Source organism: Dipodomys ordii, unplaced genomic scaffold (genome assembly GCF_000151885.1).
Source record: "Dipodomys ordii isolate 6190 unplaced genomic scaffold, Dord_2.0 Scaffold103, whole genome shotgun sequence".
Classification (NCBI taxonomy): Eukaryota; Metazoa; Chordata; class Mammalia; order Rodentia; family Heteromyidae; genus Dipodomys; species Dipodomys ordii.
This window is the reverse complement of record NW_012267319.1, coordinates 45,096-61,282: the sequence shown is the minus strand read 5'-3', so window position 1 is coordinate 61,282 and position 16,187 is coordinate 45,096. Positions and strand designations below refer to the sequence as shown.

General features: G+C 52.4%; 1 protein-coding gene across 2 annotated transcripts in view; it reads right to left on the bottom strand.

Moving 5' to 3' along the window:
• Positions 1–16,187, bottom strand: part of Ets2 (v-ets avian erythroblastosis virus E26 oncogene homolog 2) — a 37,289-nt gene that overhangs the window by 20,566 nt on the left and 536 nt on the right. For both annotated transcript variants that reach the window (XR_001175486.1, XM_013027392.1), the window contains exons 2-9: positions 13,000–13,071; positions 10,862–10,973; positions 8,554–8,673; positions 8,033–8,233; positions 6,094–6,177; positions 4,791–5,015; positions 3,839–4,102; positions 100–218 (exon numbers count right to left, since the gene is read on the bottom strand). Coding sequence is in view for 1 of the 2 variants with exons in the window: in XM_013027392.1 (XP_012882846.1) it covers positions 100–218; positions 3,839–4,102; positions 4,791–5,015; positions 6,094–6,177; positions 8,033–8,233; positions 8,554–8,673; positions 10,862–10,973; positions 13,000–13,071 (1,197 nt within the window). In the remaining variant the exon portion in view is untranslated. The remainder of the gene's footprint in view (positions 1–99; positions 219–3,838; positions 4,103–4,790; positions 5,016–6,093; positions 6,178–8,032; positions 8,234–8,553; positions 8,674–10,861; positions 10,974–12,999; positions 13,072–16,187) is intronic.

Sequence of the window (16,187 nt, the reverse complement as noted above, 5' to 3'; positions counted from 1 at the left end):
CCATCTGTGGGCAGCGCCACGGCTCCAGGCCAGCCCGGCACAATCAGGAGGCGCACCCGGCCCTCTCCTGCCCGGAGCCTTCGCCCGCTCCAGCCATACCTCGTCGGGGTCAGCCAGCTTGAACTCCCATCCGTCCCCCGTCCAGCTGATGAAGGACTGGCACGACTTGTCGGACAGCAACTCCAGGAGGAACTGCCACAGCTGGATAGGGCCACTCCCTGGGGAGAGGGGACAGACAGGTGTTCCCACACCATCCAACGGGAGCAGTGCGGCCCAGCCCGAACCGGGCCTGAGACACCCCCTCCTCCACCTCCGGCTCCCTCCCTAGGTCTCTTCAAGCAAAGTTGTGGATCACCAACCCTCTGCACTACTATACACCTCAAACCCTGCATTCATCTTTCCTGGGTAAGCACCTTGGATGTTTATTTCTAGAGGCTTCCAGTGGGGCAGGTATAAGACAGAATGTGACTGGGCAAAGCGCTGGGTTGTTGGACAGGACATTGGATGCCCAGCGCCTCCTGGGGTGTCCCCATCGTGAGGCTTGAACTCTGGGCCTGGGCGCTGTCCCTCAGCTCTTCAGCTCAAGATGAGCAGTTTACCACTTGAGCCACAGCACCACTTCCGGTTTTCTAGTAGTTTATTAGAGATAAGAATCCCACAAACTTTGCTGCCCGGGCTGGCTTTGAACCACAATCCTCAGATCTCAGCCTCCTGAGTAGCTAGGATGACAGGCGTGAGTCACCAGTAACTGGCTACACATACTTTTTTTTCTTTTAAGAGTCAATTCTTTCCTAATTCTTTTAACGAGTGTATTTAGGGCCAAAGTTTGGAAGTTAGGGAATCAAATTCTGGCTGACTAGCAGAGCAGTGGCTTGGAGCCGGGAGTGCGGGCGAGCGCAGCGTCCACACCAGGAAGTGCGATGCCTGGGCTGCACTCTCACTGCTACAGAAACACAAAGAAACCAACCTCGGGCACCTGAGCATGAACAATCCATATTTAAGCGTATCAGGTTCCCTGGATTTGTTCAAGGCAAGTTGAGTTGGCCAGGGTAATGGGCGTTCTAGGTAGAGTCGGTGGAAGGAGGCCCAGGGGCTAGACACGGGCTGGGTCACAAAGCAGAGGGGCACACCAGGGATGAGGACGTCAATACAAGGCTCTGATTTCCAGGAGATACTGCAAGCGTCCACAGCGAGTGCAACATATTTTTTAAGAGCGCTTCAGGGGACCTGTGCTCAGCTCACACTTAACCCCATCCTGCAAATCACGGGTCTCCAGAGGCCTCTTCCGAGGCTTGGAGGCCAGGCCTCAGGCTAAGTGGAGCCTCCTTCTTCTACCCAACGAGGTATCTCCCCTCGAGTGCCAGGGCAGCCAGGGAGAAAGCACAAAGGGCAGGCTGCGTCCCACAAAGAGCCCAGGTCCAGGCCAGGCTCCCCGCCACAGGGTGAGCTACCTGCCTCAGAGACATCACCCCCACACCAGGGGGCTCACACCACCCCCACACCAGGGGGCTCACACCACCCCCACACCAGGGGCTCACACCACCCCCACACCGGGAGCTCACACCACCCCAACGCCAGGGGCTCACACCAACCCAACACCAGGGGCTCACACCACCCCCACACCGGGAGCTCACACCACCCCAACGCCAGGGACTCACACCAACCCAACGCCAGGGGCTCACACCACCTCCACACCAGGGGCTCACACCACCCCCACACCGGGAGCTCACACCACCTCCACACAGGGGCTCACACCACCTCCACGCCAGGGGCTCACACCAACCCAACACCAGGGGCTCACACTACCCCCACACCGGGAGCTCACACCACCTCCACACAGGGGCTCACACCACCCCAACGCCAGGGGCTCACACCACCTCCACGGCAGGGGCTCACACCACCCCCACGCCAGTGGCTCACACCACCCCCACGCCAGGGGCTCACACCACCCCCACGCCAGGGGCTCACACCACCCCCACGCCAGGGGCTCACACCACCCCCACACCGGGGGTTCACACCACCCCCACGCCAGGGGCTCACACCACCCCCCCACGCCGGGGGTTCACACCACCCCCACACCGGGGGCTCACACCATCCCCACACCGGGGGCTCACACCATCCCCACGCCGGGGGCTCACACCACCCCCAGGGACTCACACCACTCCCACGCCAGGGGCTCACACCACCCCCACGCCAGGGGCTCACACCACCCCCACACAGGGGCTCACACCACCCCCACACCAGGGGCTCACACCACCCCCACGCCGGGGGCTCACACCACCCCCACACCAGGGGCTCACACTAACCCCACACAGGGGCTCACACCACCCCCACGCCAGGGGCTCACACTAACCCCACACAGGGGCTCACACCACCCCATGCCAGGAGACACAGGTCGCACCTCTCCTCAGCTATGCAGAACTGGCCTCATCCACGGAGGCAACATGGGTGAAAGTGGAAACCCCACAACACAAGAGCCCCGGGGCTGCCGATTCCCTCACTGGGGCCGTGAACTCCATGTAGGTTTACCTACCCAGCAACTGTTTCAGTACATTTACATGGCTGCTGCTTTTAGACTACAGAAAAAAGAAGGAATGGATGTCCACATATCCACACTCCCTTTTTCTTTTTCTTGGAGGAAGGGTGAAACTGGGAATTGAACTCAGAAATTTGCCAGGCAGAAGCACTACCATGTGAGCCACACCCCCAACGCTTTTTGCCTCAGTGATTATTGAGGTGGGGGTCTTGCTTTATTCGCAGGCCCACCTGGGTTGTGGTCCTCCTACCCCAGCTTCTCCACATAATGGGGGGTAGGCACAACCCTGTGCTCCCCTCCCCTCCGGGATGGGGTAACAGGTGAACAGCACCCCTCTCAGCCACTGGTTGAGATGGAGTCTTGTCAGCATCTTTTCACCAGGGCTGCCCTCGAATTTCGATCCCCCAACCTCTGCTTCCCAAGTAGTTAGGATTCCAGACTTGAGCCTCTGGACCAGCTCACATATTCTCATTTTAAATCTGCGTTTTCTTATGTGCTGCTGGGGATGGAACCCAGGGGCTTGTGCTTGTTCGACAGGCTCTCTACCTTTGAGCGTTAAAAAGAAAAATCCACAGTGGCTTTCTATGATCAACAGATGAAAAAAGCACATTTAAAATCACAGAGGGAGGTACTAGTGGCTCACATCGTTAACCCTACTACTTAGGAAGGGGAGATCTAAGGATCACTGTTCAAAGCTAGCCTGGCCAGCAAAGTCTGTGAGAATGGTTATCTCCAATTAACCAAAAAGGCCAGAAGTAGAGCCAGTGGCTGGAGCGGTGGAGTGCTAGGAGGGCGTGGCGCCTTGAGTTGAAGCCTAGTACCAGCACCTTAAAACAAAAACAAAAGCCACGAGAAGAACTGAACACATCTTGGTTTTCTCACCCTCGTATGAGAAATATCTGCTTCTAAAAACAGCTTTAATATTTGTCCTCAGCCTAGAAGAGCTCTCATCCAAACGTGAAAAATCAAGAGTCAGGAAAGGCACATGGGGCTGAGGCCAACTGAGGGCCCCTCCTCAAGCCAGGTCACATTCCTGGAGATCCTGAAGTAGGTGAGGACTGCACTGCGTGAGCGGCTGCCCCTCCCCTTCCCCCGCCCCACAGGACAGGAGGGAGGGGCCTGTGGCTCGCGGCCACTCTGCCCTCTCAGCCCATGAAGATTCCTGCCCAGCTGGCCGTTCTGGAACTCAGGGCTTGTGGGTGTGAACACTACGCGGCCCTTGGGAAACACCTGCATCAACACAGCCGTGGCCGGGCGGGAGCGGAGCCGGAGCCCGCGGGGTGGCCAGCGGCGCTCACTCACCGGTGAAGCCGGCCAGCACGGCGGCGGGGATGACCGGCTTCCCCTGCTCCACGGGGTCGCTCCTCTCCTGGATGTAGTCCTTGAAGGACATGGTGGGCTTGCTGAGGCACAGGGACTGGCTGCAGTCGTCCTCGAAGCTCTCGAAGGAGGGCACGCGCTGCACGTCCAGCAGGGACGACTGGCTGTTCCAGGACCGCAGCAGCGAGTCGGAGCTCTCGAAGCTGTCCGCGCCCTTCTCCGGGGAGTCCCGCTCTTTGGGTTTCCCTAGGGAAGACAACCCAGCACATCCCATCATTCCTCAGGCCTGGCGTGGGCCACGCCCCACCTTCACCTCGTAGCACCCCAACCGGCCTCTCAAAAAACAGGCACCTCTTAACACTCAGGTTCCTATTCTCTAGGACAATTGTGTGAATGTGTGCATCACCTTCCACTCACAGGAGAAAAAGAATACTACGCAGCAATGATTAAAAAAAAAAGAACAAATGGCCACAACAGGGCTGAAGACTGCAAAGAGACAGGCCCCAAAGAAATCACTCTGTGTGATTCATCAATAAGAAGTCCCAGAAGAGCAAGAACAAATTCATGATTAGAGACAGATTGGTTTCCTCTTGCAGTTGATTGGGACATGCACGTGGATGTTTGTGCATGGTATGGATGTTACATCTCATTCAAAAAAAACTTGTCACCTTCCCACAGGGTGTCCATTTATGCTCCACTGCTGAGGAAATCCCGCTTCAAGAAGAGCATGACAGTGTCTTTGCTCGTTCTATGGCTACCATCTGGGACGTGCGTGTGGATTCACCATCTGGTCGGTGGGGAGTTGTGCAGAAGAGACGGGTCCTTGGATGGCCTCCTCCAATGGCTGAGCTCACAACACATTTCTAAGAAACCTGTATCTGATCTCATCTGTGGTTTGGCCCGGATGAAACAAGGGGTGTCTGCGTCTGCCTACCTGAATTGTTGGGCAGCAAATTCAAGTTGCCACCAGAGTAGTCCTGAGAGACAGCGCAGTAGCTGACATTGACGGCGCTGAGCCTCGACTTGGGAAACATCTGGAAGTCCTGGTCAGAGCCAAGGGTGGTGGGAGCTGCGGAGGACAGGCCCATGCTGTCCAGGAGGCCGCCCTTGGGGTAGCTCGGCGTCTGCATTCCATACGGAGCCTGCTCCACACCAAAGCCTGCGACCGAACCACCGGATGGGGGAGCTGTTAATGTCACACACATCCCACCCTGTGGCACACCGCTGGACCCTTCCACAACTGCCTCAGACACAAGGTTCAGAGCACACTGACTGCTTCCTGCATCCCTGTACCCGCCTCCTTCTCCTGTCTTACTGATGGATGCCCACAGGCCAGGCAGAGCTCACTTCTACCTGTGCCGCGTTCTATAAAGGCCCTAGACCAGCACTGAGCAATGGAGACAAAGTTTCATTATATTCACATTTCCCAACAGATACATTTAAAAAGTAAGAAGTGGGCTGGGAAGGTGGCTCAGTGGTAGAGCGCTTGCCTTGCATGCATAATGCCGTGGGTTTGATTCCTCAGCACCACATAAGCAAAAAGAAAAAAGCTGGAAATGGCACTGCGGCTCAGGTGGTAGAGTGCTAGCCTTGAGCTGAAGAGCTGAGGGACAGTGCCCAGGCCCAGAGTTCAGGCCCCACAACCGGACCCAAAAAATTAAAAAAGTAAGAAGCAAGGAGCAGGGGAAGTTAACTGTGTCTTCCAACTGAACGAACTGGCCAGCTCCACTTCCTTATTTGGCCAATAGGTCCTAACCCGTCGAGTTTACTGTACAGCCTGTTTCTGTGCTCAGACCTTCCAGTGACCGCTGGGTCTGGTCACACCTCTCTGAGGGGACCAGGCACAGTCCAAAATGCTCACAGCTTCTCACCACTGTACAGCACATGGTTCGGCTGCCCTGTGGGGCTCCATTAAGAGTTCAAGTCCAGAACCTGGTGCTGGAGGCCCACACCTGTAATTCTAGCTACTCAGCAGACTGAGATCTAAGGATCATGGTTCAAAGCCGGCCTGAGCTGCAAAGTCCGTGAGACTCTCTCCTGCTCATAAACCACCCAAGAACCAGAAAGGGAGGCATGGCTCATGTGGTAAAGCACTAGCTTTAAGTGCAAAGGCTAAGAGTGTGAGGCTCTGAGTTCAACCCTCAATACTGGTACACACCTATGCACACACGTGTACAACTTCAAGTTCCCCGGAGGGCTAAAAACTGAGTTTCTGGAGCATCATGGCGCAGACTTACCAAGGGAATTGCTGTTTATCCAGTGGGGGACGGAGTGGAGGTGTGCGTTCTCTTCATACTGTTCCTCCGTTTTTTCCTGGTTTTCTGAAAGGCAGACACAGGAGTCACCAGATGTCAGCTCCACAGACAAGAAAAGCACCAGCCCCTTTCCAAACTACTGCAGCTAGGTGTGCTAGGATGACCAGATGCATCCAGAGGCCCCCATTTATTTTACCTGATGGCACCCCCAACTCCTCAGGTGTCTTTAGACAAACAAGGAACAGCTGCCCCCTTTTCCAGTAAGTGTTCCAAAGTTAGTGACCTCATTGGCAAAGTGACGTTTCCTAGCTAGTGCAAAACTCTATGGATGCAGATTATGTATTTTAGCATACTCCTATGTTCAAGAAATCGTGACACACTTATGCAGGTTAAGTCCTGAGGGGAGTGGAGACACTTATTTTAACAAAATGAACACAGCTCTGCGCCGAGCCTCGCAGTCCACAGCTCCAACCCTGCAAGCTTCCCGGGCAAGTGGAGTCCAGAGTGGCTATGGTGGGACATGGGTGGGCGGAGCTTCAAGAGAGAAACGTCCACAGCGTGTGCGTCACCACGGGGAACCAACAGAGACCTGTCCCAGCTAACAGAAAATCTCAGGGGCTCTCATCAAGGTTCCCTGGTCCTCAAAGCTGTCACCAAAAGCTGGGGGCTGAATCCCACAGGTCTCTGAGATTCTGAGTCTACAGTGAATGTTTAAACTCAATGTGTTTAAAATCCATTGAGAAATATTTTCACCAAGTCAACAAATAAATGTGCTAATAATGTCCTTATATCTTTTAACATTCTCTATTATTTATATATATTCCCTCTCTCTATATATTCTCTCTAGGGAATGAATATGTGTGTATGTATATATATATATATATATATATATATATATACATACACACATATACACGTATATATACATGTGCGTGTATATGTGTGTGTATGTGTGTATACATCTTTTTTTTTTTCTTTTTTTGGTCAGTTGTGGGGTCTGAACTCTGGGCCTCAGCACCATCCCTCAGCTCTTCAGCTCAAGGCTAGCGCTCTACCACTTGAGCCACAGCGCGACTTCCGGCTTTTTTTTTCTTTTTTGCTTATGTGGTGCTGAGGAATTGAACCCAGGGCCTCATGCATGCAAGGCAAGCGCTCTACCACTGAGCCACCTTCCTAGCCCCTCTTTTTCCTTCTTAAACTCAGTATTATTGAACATTGGTCTCCCCACTTCGTAGGTTCTGAGTAGGTACAATGTTTGCTGATCTACAGGAGGTTTCTGTACCAGTGTACGCATCTGTGTGTATGTTTCAACCATTTTTTCACAGTTTTTGCTTGGCTTTTCCACTCAAGTCTGGTGTTCTACCACCTGAGCCACACCTCCACTTCCAGCTTTTGGCTGGCTAGAAATAGACTTTCCAAATCTCTATCCTTAGATCTCGTTGAGTAGCCAGGATGACATGCTTGAGTACCGGTACCCAATTACTACGTTTTACATTATCTCCAACTCCTCTCCCAAATTCTCTGTTGGATTCTCTCTGGCTATGGGGTAACCCGCTGTGAAAGAGGTAATCAGCACAGGCTCCTTTCATGGGGCCACCTTCTCCTCCAGCCTGCTGAAGTAAACACACCTGCCCTGGCCTACATATCTGAGTTGCCTGGGTTGCGGTGTGACCAGAGCAGTTTGGCAACAGTGAGTAATTTAGTGACTAAAGCTACAGGTGGCCACAGGGCCCCAGCTGTAGTCCGCACACACCCAGAGAGGAACACAACCCATGCAGTCCCCACCGCGGTCGGACTCGCATCACTAATAATGGTGACCTCCAAGTTGATAGACTCTGCCCTGTGCCCCCCCACCCCTGCCAGGCTCCCCTTGGGGGGGGGCGGTGCTCAGTCACTCAGGTCGCATCTCCCCAGTCAGTACCTTTGAGCATCTGTTCCAGATGTTCCCACAGGATGTCACCCACGAAGTCGGGCGCCAGCTCTAGAAATCGCTCCTTGCCGAGGTTGCACAGGGCCTGGCCGTTCATGCCGAACCTCTGCAAGTTCACATTCACCAGGCTGAACTCATTGGTCGCCCAGAGCAGCCACTGGCTCACCTGCTGCTCACTCCACAGCCAGGGGTCTACAGGGAGGGTGACAAGAGGCGTGAGTGAAGCGGGTGAGTGACAGTGAGACCACAGTGACCTCCCGTCCATCCCCAGGCCCGGCCACAGCCCAGAGCCTGTGACATGTGGGGTGTCACAGCCGGGCACTGTCAGGAGGCCCACGAGGCGTCTTCCCTGGAGAGTCCAGGGTGCCGGTTGTGTGGCTGGCTGGGCTGACATGCCCATGGCCCAGGGCCACCCCACTACAGTTGATGCTGGACAGAAGACCTTCCCCTGCAGCCGCCAGCACCCTGGGGTGGCAGCCCAGGACCCCCAGCAGGCTTGGGGCCTCACTTACTCTTGGGAATGCCAAGTCTCCGCTGCTCCTTCTGGAAGCCACTGAAGGTGGCCTTCAGGGCCTGGCTCATCACAGCCTTGCTGCATGGGGTGAGCAAGGGCAGCTCGCAGCTGGCAGCGTCTACAATGAAACCCAAAAATGGGGTTAAAATTCCAAACGGGGCACCCTGGGACAGGGATCTCAGGAGGCTAGCTGTATACAATACTGACAACAATTCCTATCTTGATTCCTTAGAAAGCATGCCAACCTGGGGCTGGAGGCGTGGCTCAAGCAGCAAAGCAGCAGTCTTGCCAGGAAGCACAAGGACCTGGGTTCAATTCTCAGTAATGCCAAAACAAATACAACAAAATCTTTTTGTGTGTGTGTGCACACGTGTTGGTACTGGGGCTCGAACTTTGGGCCTCTCGCTCTCACTACCTTTTTTGCTTCACAGCTCCACTTCCAGCTTTTTGTTAGCAACTAGATTTAAGAGTTCTCATGAGGGGCTGGGAAGGTGGCTCTGGGGCTGGGAAGGGGCTCAGTGGTACAGTGCTTGCCTTGCATGCATGAGGCCCTGGGTTCAATTCCTCAGCACCACATAAGCAGAAAAAAAAAGCTGGAAGTGGTGCTGTGGCTCAAGTGGTAGAGTGCTAGCCTCGAGCTGAAGAGCTGAGGGACAGCACCCAGGCCCAGAGTTCAGGCACCATGACTGGCAAAAAACAAAACAAAACAAAACAGAAAAAAAAGAGTTCTCATAATCTTTCCTGCCATAGCTGGCTTTGAATTTCGATCCTTAGATCTCAGCCTGCTGAGTAGCTAGGATTATAGGTGTAAGCCACCAGTGCCCAGTTAACACAAAACCTTTCTTTTAAGGAAGTATAAACATGGGCATAGCTCAGTGGTAGAGCACTTGTCAAGCAAGGAAGAGATTCTGGGTTCCATTCCTAGCAATGCAATGCTAGGAGAAAAAGTGTACAAGTTTGTATGTGAACAAAAAATTACACATCTCAGAAACTACATTTACAAGTAAAATCTTAAAAAAAAATCAAGCTCAATCCTATTTTGCAGTAAAATTTCTAGCTGAGTTGATCTGAAATGTTTACCCAGTGAAGGGTATTGCTATAGGTAAAAGGACCAATAGTTCTACCAATCAAAGCCAGCCAGGCCAAGGGGCCTGGGCCTGACTTGGGCAGGCCGTACTTGACAAAGCACACTTTAGTTTTTACTGGAAAAAAAGAAAGAAAATCTTTTCTGGCCAGGCGCCGGTGGCTCACGCCTGTAATCCTAGCTACTCAGGAGGCTGAGATCTGAAGATCATGGTTCAAAGCCAGCCTGGACAGGAGAGTCCGTGAGACTCTTATCTCCAATAAACCACTAGAAAACCGGAAGTGGCGCTATGGCTCAAGCGGTAGAGCACTTGCCTTGAGCTGAAGAGGGCAGGGACAGCACCCAAGGCCAGAGTTCAAGCCCCACGACGGACCAAAAAAAACCAAACAAGCAAAAAAAAAAACTTCTCTGGAAACTCTGAAAAACTTCAAGCGAGATAAATGGCTGAAGTCAGACACCAGGGGCTCATGCCTAGAGCCCAAGCTACTCAGGAAGCTGACATCTAAGGATCACAGTTCCAAGTTGGCCCAGACAGCAAAGTCAGAGAGACGCTTATCTCCATTAACTACCAAAAAGCCCAAAGTGGACGTTCAAGTGGTACAGCATTAGCCTTGAGTAGCAAAAGGTAACGGAGAGACAGCGCCCAGGCCCTGTGTTCAAGCCCCAGCCCAGAAAAATAAACAAGTAAAAAAAAAAAGTGTGCGATGCCACAATATAGAAGCCTACAAGCTGTTGTCAAGTCATCTCTGAACAGTGCTAGCTAGTAACGTTATGCTAGGAACTGTGAGGACCTCACCTGACAGCCTACACCGTGAAAAAGAGCAAACTGCGTGTGTACTGAGAGCCATAGAAACAGCCACAAGTGACAAGTGTAGTCTGTTACAGTTACTGCGTATGTCAGGGTGTGCGTGTGCGAGTGTGTGTGCGCGCGTGCGCGCGCATGTGTGTGTGATTTCACTCATCCCATGAGCTCAGGATGCAAAGCCGAGGTGCATATTAATTCCCATTGTCTTATGTTGGTTTTGCACAGCCCACCGGGTGACAGGAAGTGCAAAAAGCCACTGCGGGGGCCAGGTGCCCTCCTGCCACGTGCAGGGTCTCCAGGGACCCCAAGAACACAGCCAGCCCAGAGCGTCTGTGGGAGTTTTCATTCCCAAGCTACGGGGCATCGCTACTCAGGGCTGACCACCTCTGCCTCCACCGTGTCTATGGAATAGATTACCGTGGGAGAGGGAGTCCAAGCCCGTGGGCACTTCTTGGAGTGTCTGCTCTTCACTGAGAGAGGGGAACACGGAGAACAGAGAGCCATCAAAGGTGTCAAATGCCGGCTGGCGCTGCAAATACAGAGGGGAAAACAACAGGGACTCATTAGGCTCCTATTCAAAAAGTGGCCAAAGGGGTCAGCTGACCACCAATTCAACCGGATATAAACATGGGCAATTACCACATCCAGAAATATCCGCTTTGTACTGGAGAGAGAATTCCTAAAGCCAAAGTGATCACCCCCAATTATTTAATTAACCTCGTGGGGTCAGAACGGCTGCCAGTTACTTGGGGTCACTTAATCAACCTAAATAAAATGAATCTAAAAATAACCGGACCGTAGGACCAGGCTGGGAAGCAAGTGAGACAGCCGTGACAGCGTTCCCCACCTCTTGTAGGACAGGCGCGAAGCTCCGTGTCTGGGCAGGCAGGCAAGAACCAGAACCCTTCGCAGTGCTGGGGCTTGGGGGTCAGACTGGGGCTTGAACTCAGGGCTTCATGTGGTTCAAAACCAGACCAGGCAGGGACGTCCATGGAAGACTCTCATCTTACAACGAACCACCCCAAAGCCTCAAATTGAGGCGCGGCTCAAGTGATAAAGAGAACCCCTAGATCACACGCTGAAGGGTAAGACTTCCAAAAGAAATAGGCTTTATGGTAAGCTGTCTACAGGACAGGGACACGCTTCAAGGTGACTGCTGACAATCTACACATCATAGATGAAAATCTGGCTGTCATCAGAAGACACACTGAAAAAGATGACTTTTGGATCCGTCACTTTCTGACGGGTTTAGGAAAATGTGAAGAAAAGTCTCCTTTTCCCAATACAATATACCCTGGAAATCCCTGCTATGTGTAAACAGTGACCCATCTGTTGAGTCATGGGTAAATAAATGTGTAACACATTTACAAATAAAATAGGTTGTGCCCTTTCTTTTTAGAAATGCGGAAGGGGTGAATGACACATTACCAAAGAAGCCAGGCAAAGTCGGAGCCCAGACCCTTCCTGGGCTCCCCCTACTACCCCTTCCTCCCCCCCCCCCCCCCAAAGAACCCCAGGAATTCTGAGATCCTGGTGCAGCCAACCAAATACCCATTGGAGATGGAGGACTTCGGAGCTAATTTTGGTATAACAGCTAATAGACGCTTAAAAAAAAAAAAATCCCACCAGCATTGTCCAGAGACCAGGAAGTGTCTTTCCGGACTCAAGTTCTTTTTTTAAAATCAGGAAGCCCAAGAACAATACAAAGTATTTCAACACAGGACTCTCTCTTCTTGGATCCAGAAATTGTGAAAAGCATCACCAAATTCCTTCAGTTCACAGAAGACTCTTTCAGAGGCGAGATGTTAATGTAAGAACCACCTCTTTCCACCACACTTCAAACACCCAGCCTCATCAAACCAGAAATCTCATGGACCTTCAAGATCTTGTCAGATCACACAGATAATCCCAAGAGATCACGAAGGAAGCTAGGGCACACACCAGAAGAGTATTAATGTCATACAAGACACACACACCTGGTCACCGTTTCGGAGACAGCCCAGTTCTGTTGTCCTGTCCAGAAGGCAGGCAAGGAAACAGGTCCCCATAGGAACAGGAACCTCAGGGGAGTAGGCTCTTTGATCTCTTAATCTGGTCTTTGATTTGCATAAACAGGCCGGCTACAGGACTGTGCCAGGAAGGGCAGGCTGTGGACAGCCCAGGGGCATTCCCAATACTGACCAGAACAGCCAGGCTGCATCTTCTTAAAGCTTGCATCTCCATCCCTAACCAACCTCTCAAACTCCAGAGTGGGTGGGAGGTGCTGGGAGCAGCATCTTATTGACAATCACAGGATTGTTTTTTCCTTCCTCACTGGGAAGGAGCCTCAGAAATACACCACAGGCCTCCCTGTCTCCAACCAGTTCCCTTTCTGGACATGGACAAGCACCAGCACACCCATTTCACAGAACTGCAAGCTAAGTCCCAGGGAGGAAGCAGACAGCCCCGTCACAGTCAGTACGCTGAAAAGCTGAGGCTAGAACTAGCATTCTGAGCCCCAGCCTAACTTTATTCTCCTCTTAGAGGTGAACTTTTGTGAAGACTGGCTCACTCACCTTGAGTGTACCCCGAAAACCGTTAGCTACAGGGGCCACTTGGTCCATGTTCTTGAGTCCAAAGTCATTCATCTTGAAAGAGAAAAAAAAGAAGAGTCAAAGAGGCCCCAGGTATCTACACATACATTTGAGAAGATACAGATACATATACTTTCGTTTGTTTTCCGGTAGTGCTGGGGTTTGAACTCAAGAGTCTTGCACTAAGCAGGTGCCCTACCGCTTGAACCATGCCCCCAGCCCTTACAGCACATTATAAAGAAGTCACTATTGGTGGGCATGAGGCTTGACTCTGGGGAGTTCTAACTAAGGTAACAGGTAATGTACCCTGTCCACAGGCAAGTTTTCTTCCTTAGAAGGCTTTCCTCCCCAGGGTGGTATTGAAATAATAGCTCTGATCGCCTCTGAATTCCGATTAGTCGGGAGCCTTCTAAGGGTCTAAGTACCCTTCTGGCTGGCTGGTCGGCCCCTGAGCAGGGGACTGCCTCTGCTTTCCAGGGACTTTTCCAGGATCAGCTGTGGTAAGGGATGGAGTGGAGCCAGTGGAGCAGTGGGCCCTACAGGGGGTCCTTGTCCTTGGCAGCAGCCATAGGACCCAGACTGGGAAAGCCTGCCAGAAGGGGTCACAGAAGACCTTCCCCCTCCTGCTCATTCCTCACCAAGGTGTAAGGGACTCCCCTCCAGACCTCCTGCTCTGAGCAGTATCTGACTTGAGGTCTCTCCGTTGGGCACTTCTTCAGAGGAAGTGAATGCAAGTGTGGGCAGGCCTTGCTTGCTTTCACAGTCTGGTCTTACTCCAGACCCCTGCCGACCAAGATGGTAGCTGCCTGACTGGAGACTCTGACAGGGCCGGTGTGAGCTGAGATCGGCAAGGATGGATATATAGCTGATCTCACAGATTTAGCAGAAAAAAAAAGGAAACAGTCGTACGTGGTAATGTATCTCTCTACTGTGTGCCTCCATGATAGTTTTGGAGATGTTATGTTAATGGAAGTATAATGGAATCAGTTTCACCTGCTGTCCTGTTTTTCCTATGACCACTAGGAAAGTTTAAACCAGGGTTGAACTATAAACCACAGCTTTGCAAACAAGACTTCCTTGGAGGTCATCAGATGTAATTGTTTGACCATGCAAGTTACATACTCAAGAGTAAAAAAAGGGGGCACTTGGAGACTATCGCCAGAGGGCAAAATAACAGACAACTTTATCTTCTGGGGTACCCACCCTCTGGCTGTCCAGGCCTTAGACCCCACTGGAGGTATTGTACATTCTTGGGGAATGACTTAGGTGTTCAGCTTTTTCGTGTTCTCTGGACGGTCAATATGATGGCTCAACCCACGGCTATCTAACACACACTTGCCCAGAACAGCTTGCACACTAGAGTGCGTGGTGTGTGTGTGTGTGCGCGCACACACACACACACACACAAGCACACCTTGACTAAGAAGGCCACAGGGACAGTCAGAGGTACTGAAGAGGGCTGTTGGAGTTCAAAGTTTCATGGAAAGGTCACAGTGACCCTCAGGGGCTGAGGCACATTCTAAGAAGCATTCATCCTGGAGGGGTGAGGGTGTGTGTGGGGGGGGATGGGCACAGGCCATCTTGACTCAAAAGTGATCACATATGCTCAGAATCAACACTCGATGCAGGACGCCACTCCCCTGATGGTGGCCATGACAACACGCCTGGTCCCCAGGACTAAGGCTGCCGTGGTGGAGGGCAGCGAATACCACACCTCAGCCTCCCTGCACTCCTCATGTGGAAAGGTTCATACCACCTCCCAGTGAGGCACTGGCCTGGGACCACACAGCTACTGTGGAGCCACTGCAGGGCTGAGTGGGGACCAGATCCCAGGGGAGAGCAAGTGGTCTTAGTGGTCTTGAGTCTTATGCCCCGGATGAGGAGGACCTGCTCTGACCCCCTCACAGCTGAGGAGAGCAGAACACACATCCTATTAGACCAGGCCCTTCTCTCAGTCTAGCAGGAGAAATGTGCTCCACTTAGAGCCTTATGTCATCAGCAGATAAAGTTGGCCTTGCCTGTTACCTGTGGGTGAAACCAAAGCCACCAGCAGAAAACTATAGGACAGACCCTGGAGGGCTCCTGTCCTCCATGTGGTACCTGATGGAACAGCATTTCCTCGGCCTTTGCTCAGGCCTTTGCTCACGGAGGCTGGCCGGCAGACTTCTGGCTTCCCAGCCCCAACCCCCCAGCTTCTGGGATGGGCCCAGGATTGAGTGGAAGGCTGGGGAAGAGCTTAGCTGCCTTTTGTGTACAAACACCAGGAGAAAAGGCAGCCCACCACGCCCACATAAAGAGCTGTAATTAGCAGCTACAGAATAGAATTCTTTTGTTGTCCGGCTTTTAATGAGTTTTCTAAAAAAACATGTAGAATTAAAGTGCTGGGCTAAATGGGTTTCAGGAGTGCTCTCTCTCTCTCTCTCTCTCACACACACACACACACACACACACACACACACACACACACACACACACACACACACACATAATCAATCTCAGTTCCCTTATTCTACTCAATCTGCTAGCATGGGGTAGGGGAGCGCGTTTGTCTACATAAATTACTATCAGGCTTAGATCCTCAGATGCTGTAGGACTGATCCTAACTTTAGAACAACAAAAAAGGAAAGAAAGAGGGAGGGAAAAAGGAAGGAAGAGATGGAGGAAGGAAGGGAGGGATGTGATGAGGGAGGAAGGAAGGGAGGGAAGGAATAAAGGAGAAAGGACGGGAGGGAAGGAATGAAGGAGAAAGAAAGGAAGGGAGGGAGGGAGGGAAGGAAGGAGAGAAGGAATAGGGGAGTAGGGAAGGAAGGAAGGAAGGAGGGAAGGAGGGAGGGAAGGAAGAAGGAAGGAGGGAGGGAATGAGGGGAGTAGTGAAGGAAGGAGGTAAGGTGGGAAGGAAGGAAAGAGGGAAGGAGGGAGGGACAGACCTAAGAGCTGAGAACAGAGAAACAGCTATTGGACCGAGTGATCACTTATGTAAGATAAGAACACAGGTTTGTCTCGGTTTTCTAGGGGGAGGGTGGGGAGGAAAAGAAAACCTGGGAGGGCTCTGGGAGGTGGTTGGCTTTCCCTGTGAAAGCCGTCGGTTCGGGGGTGAGTGGCGGGCCCCGGAGCGGGCTTCGCGGCCTCCCCGCAGGCCCGGCGCCGCGGGCTCACTCGGGACTCGGATC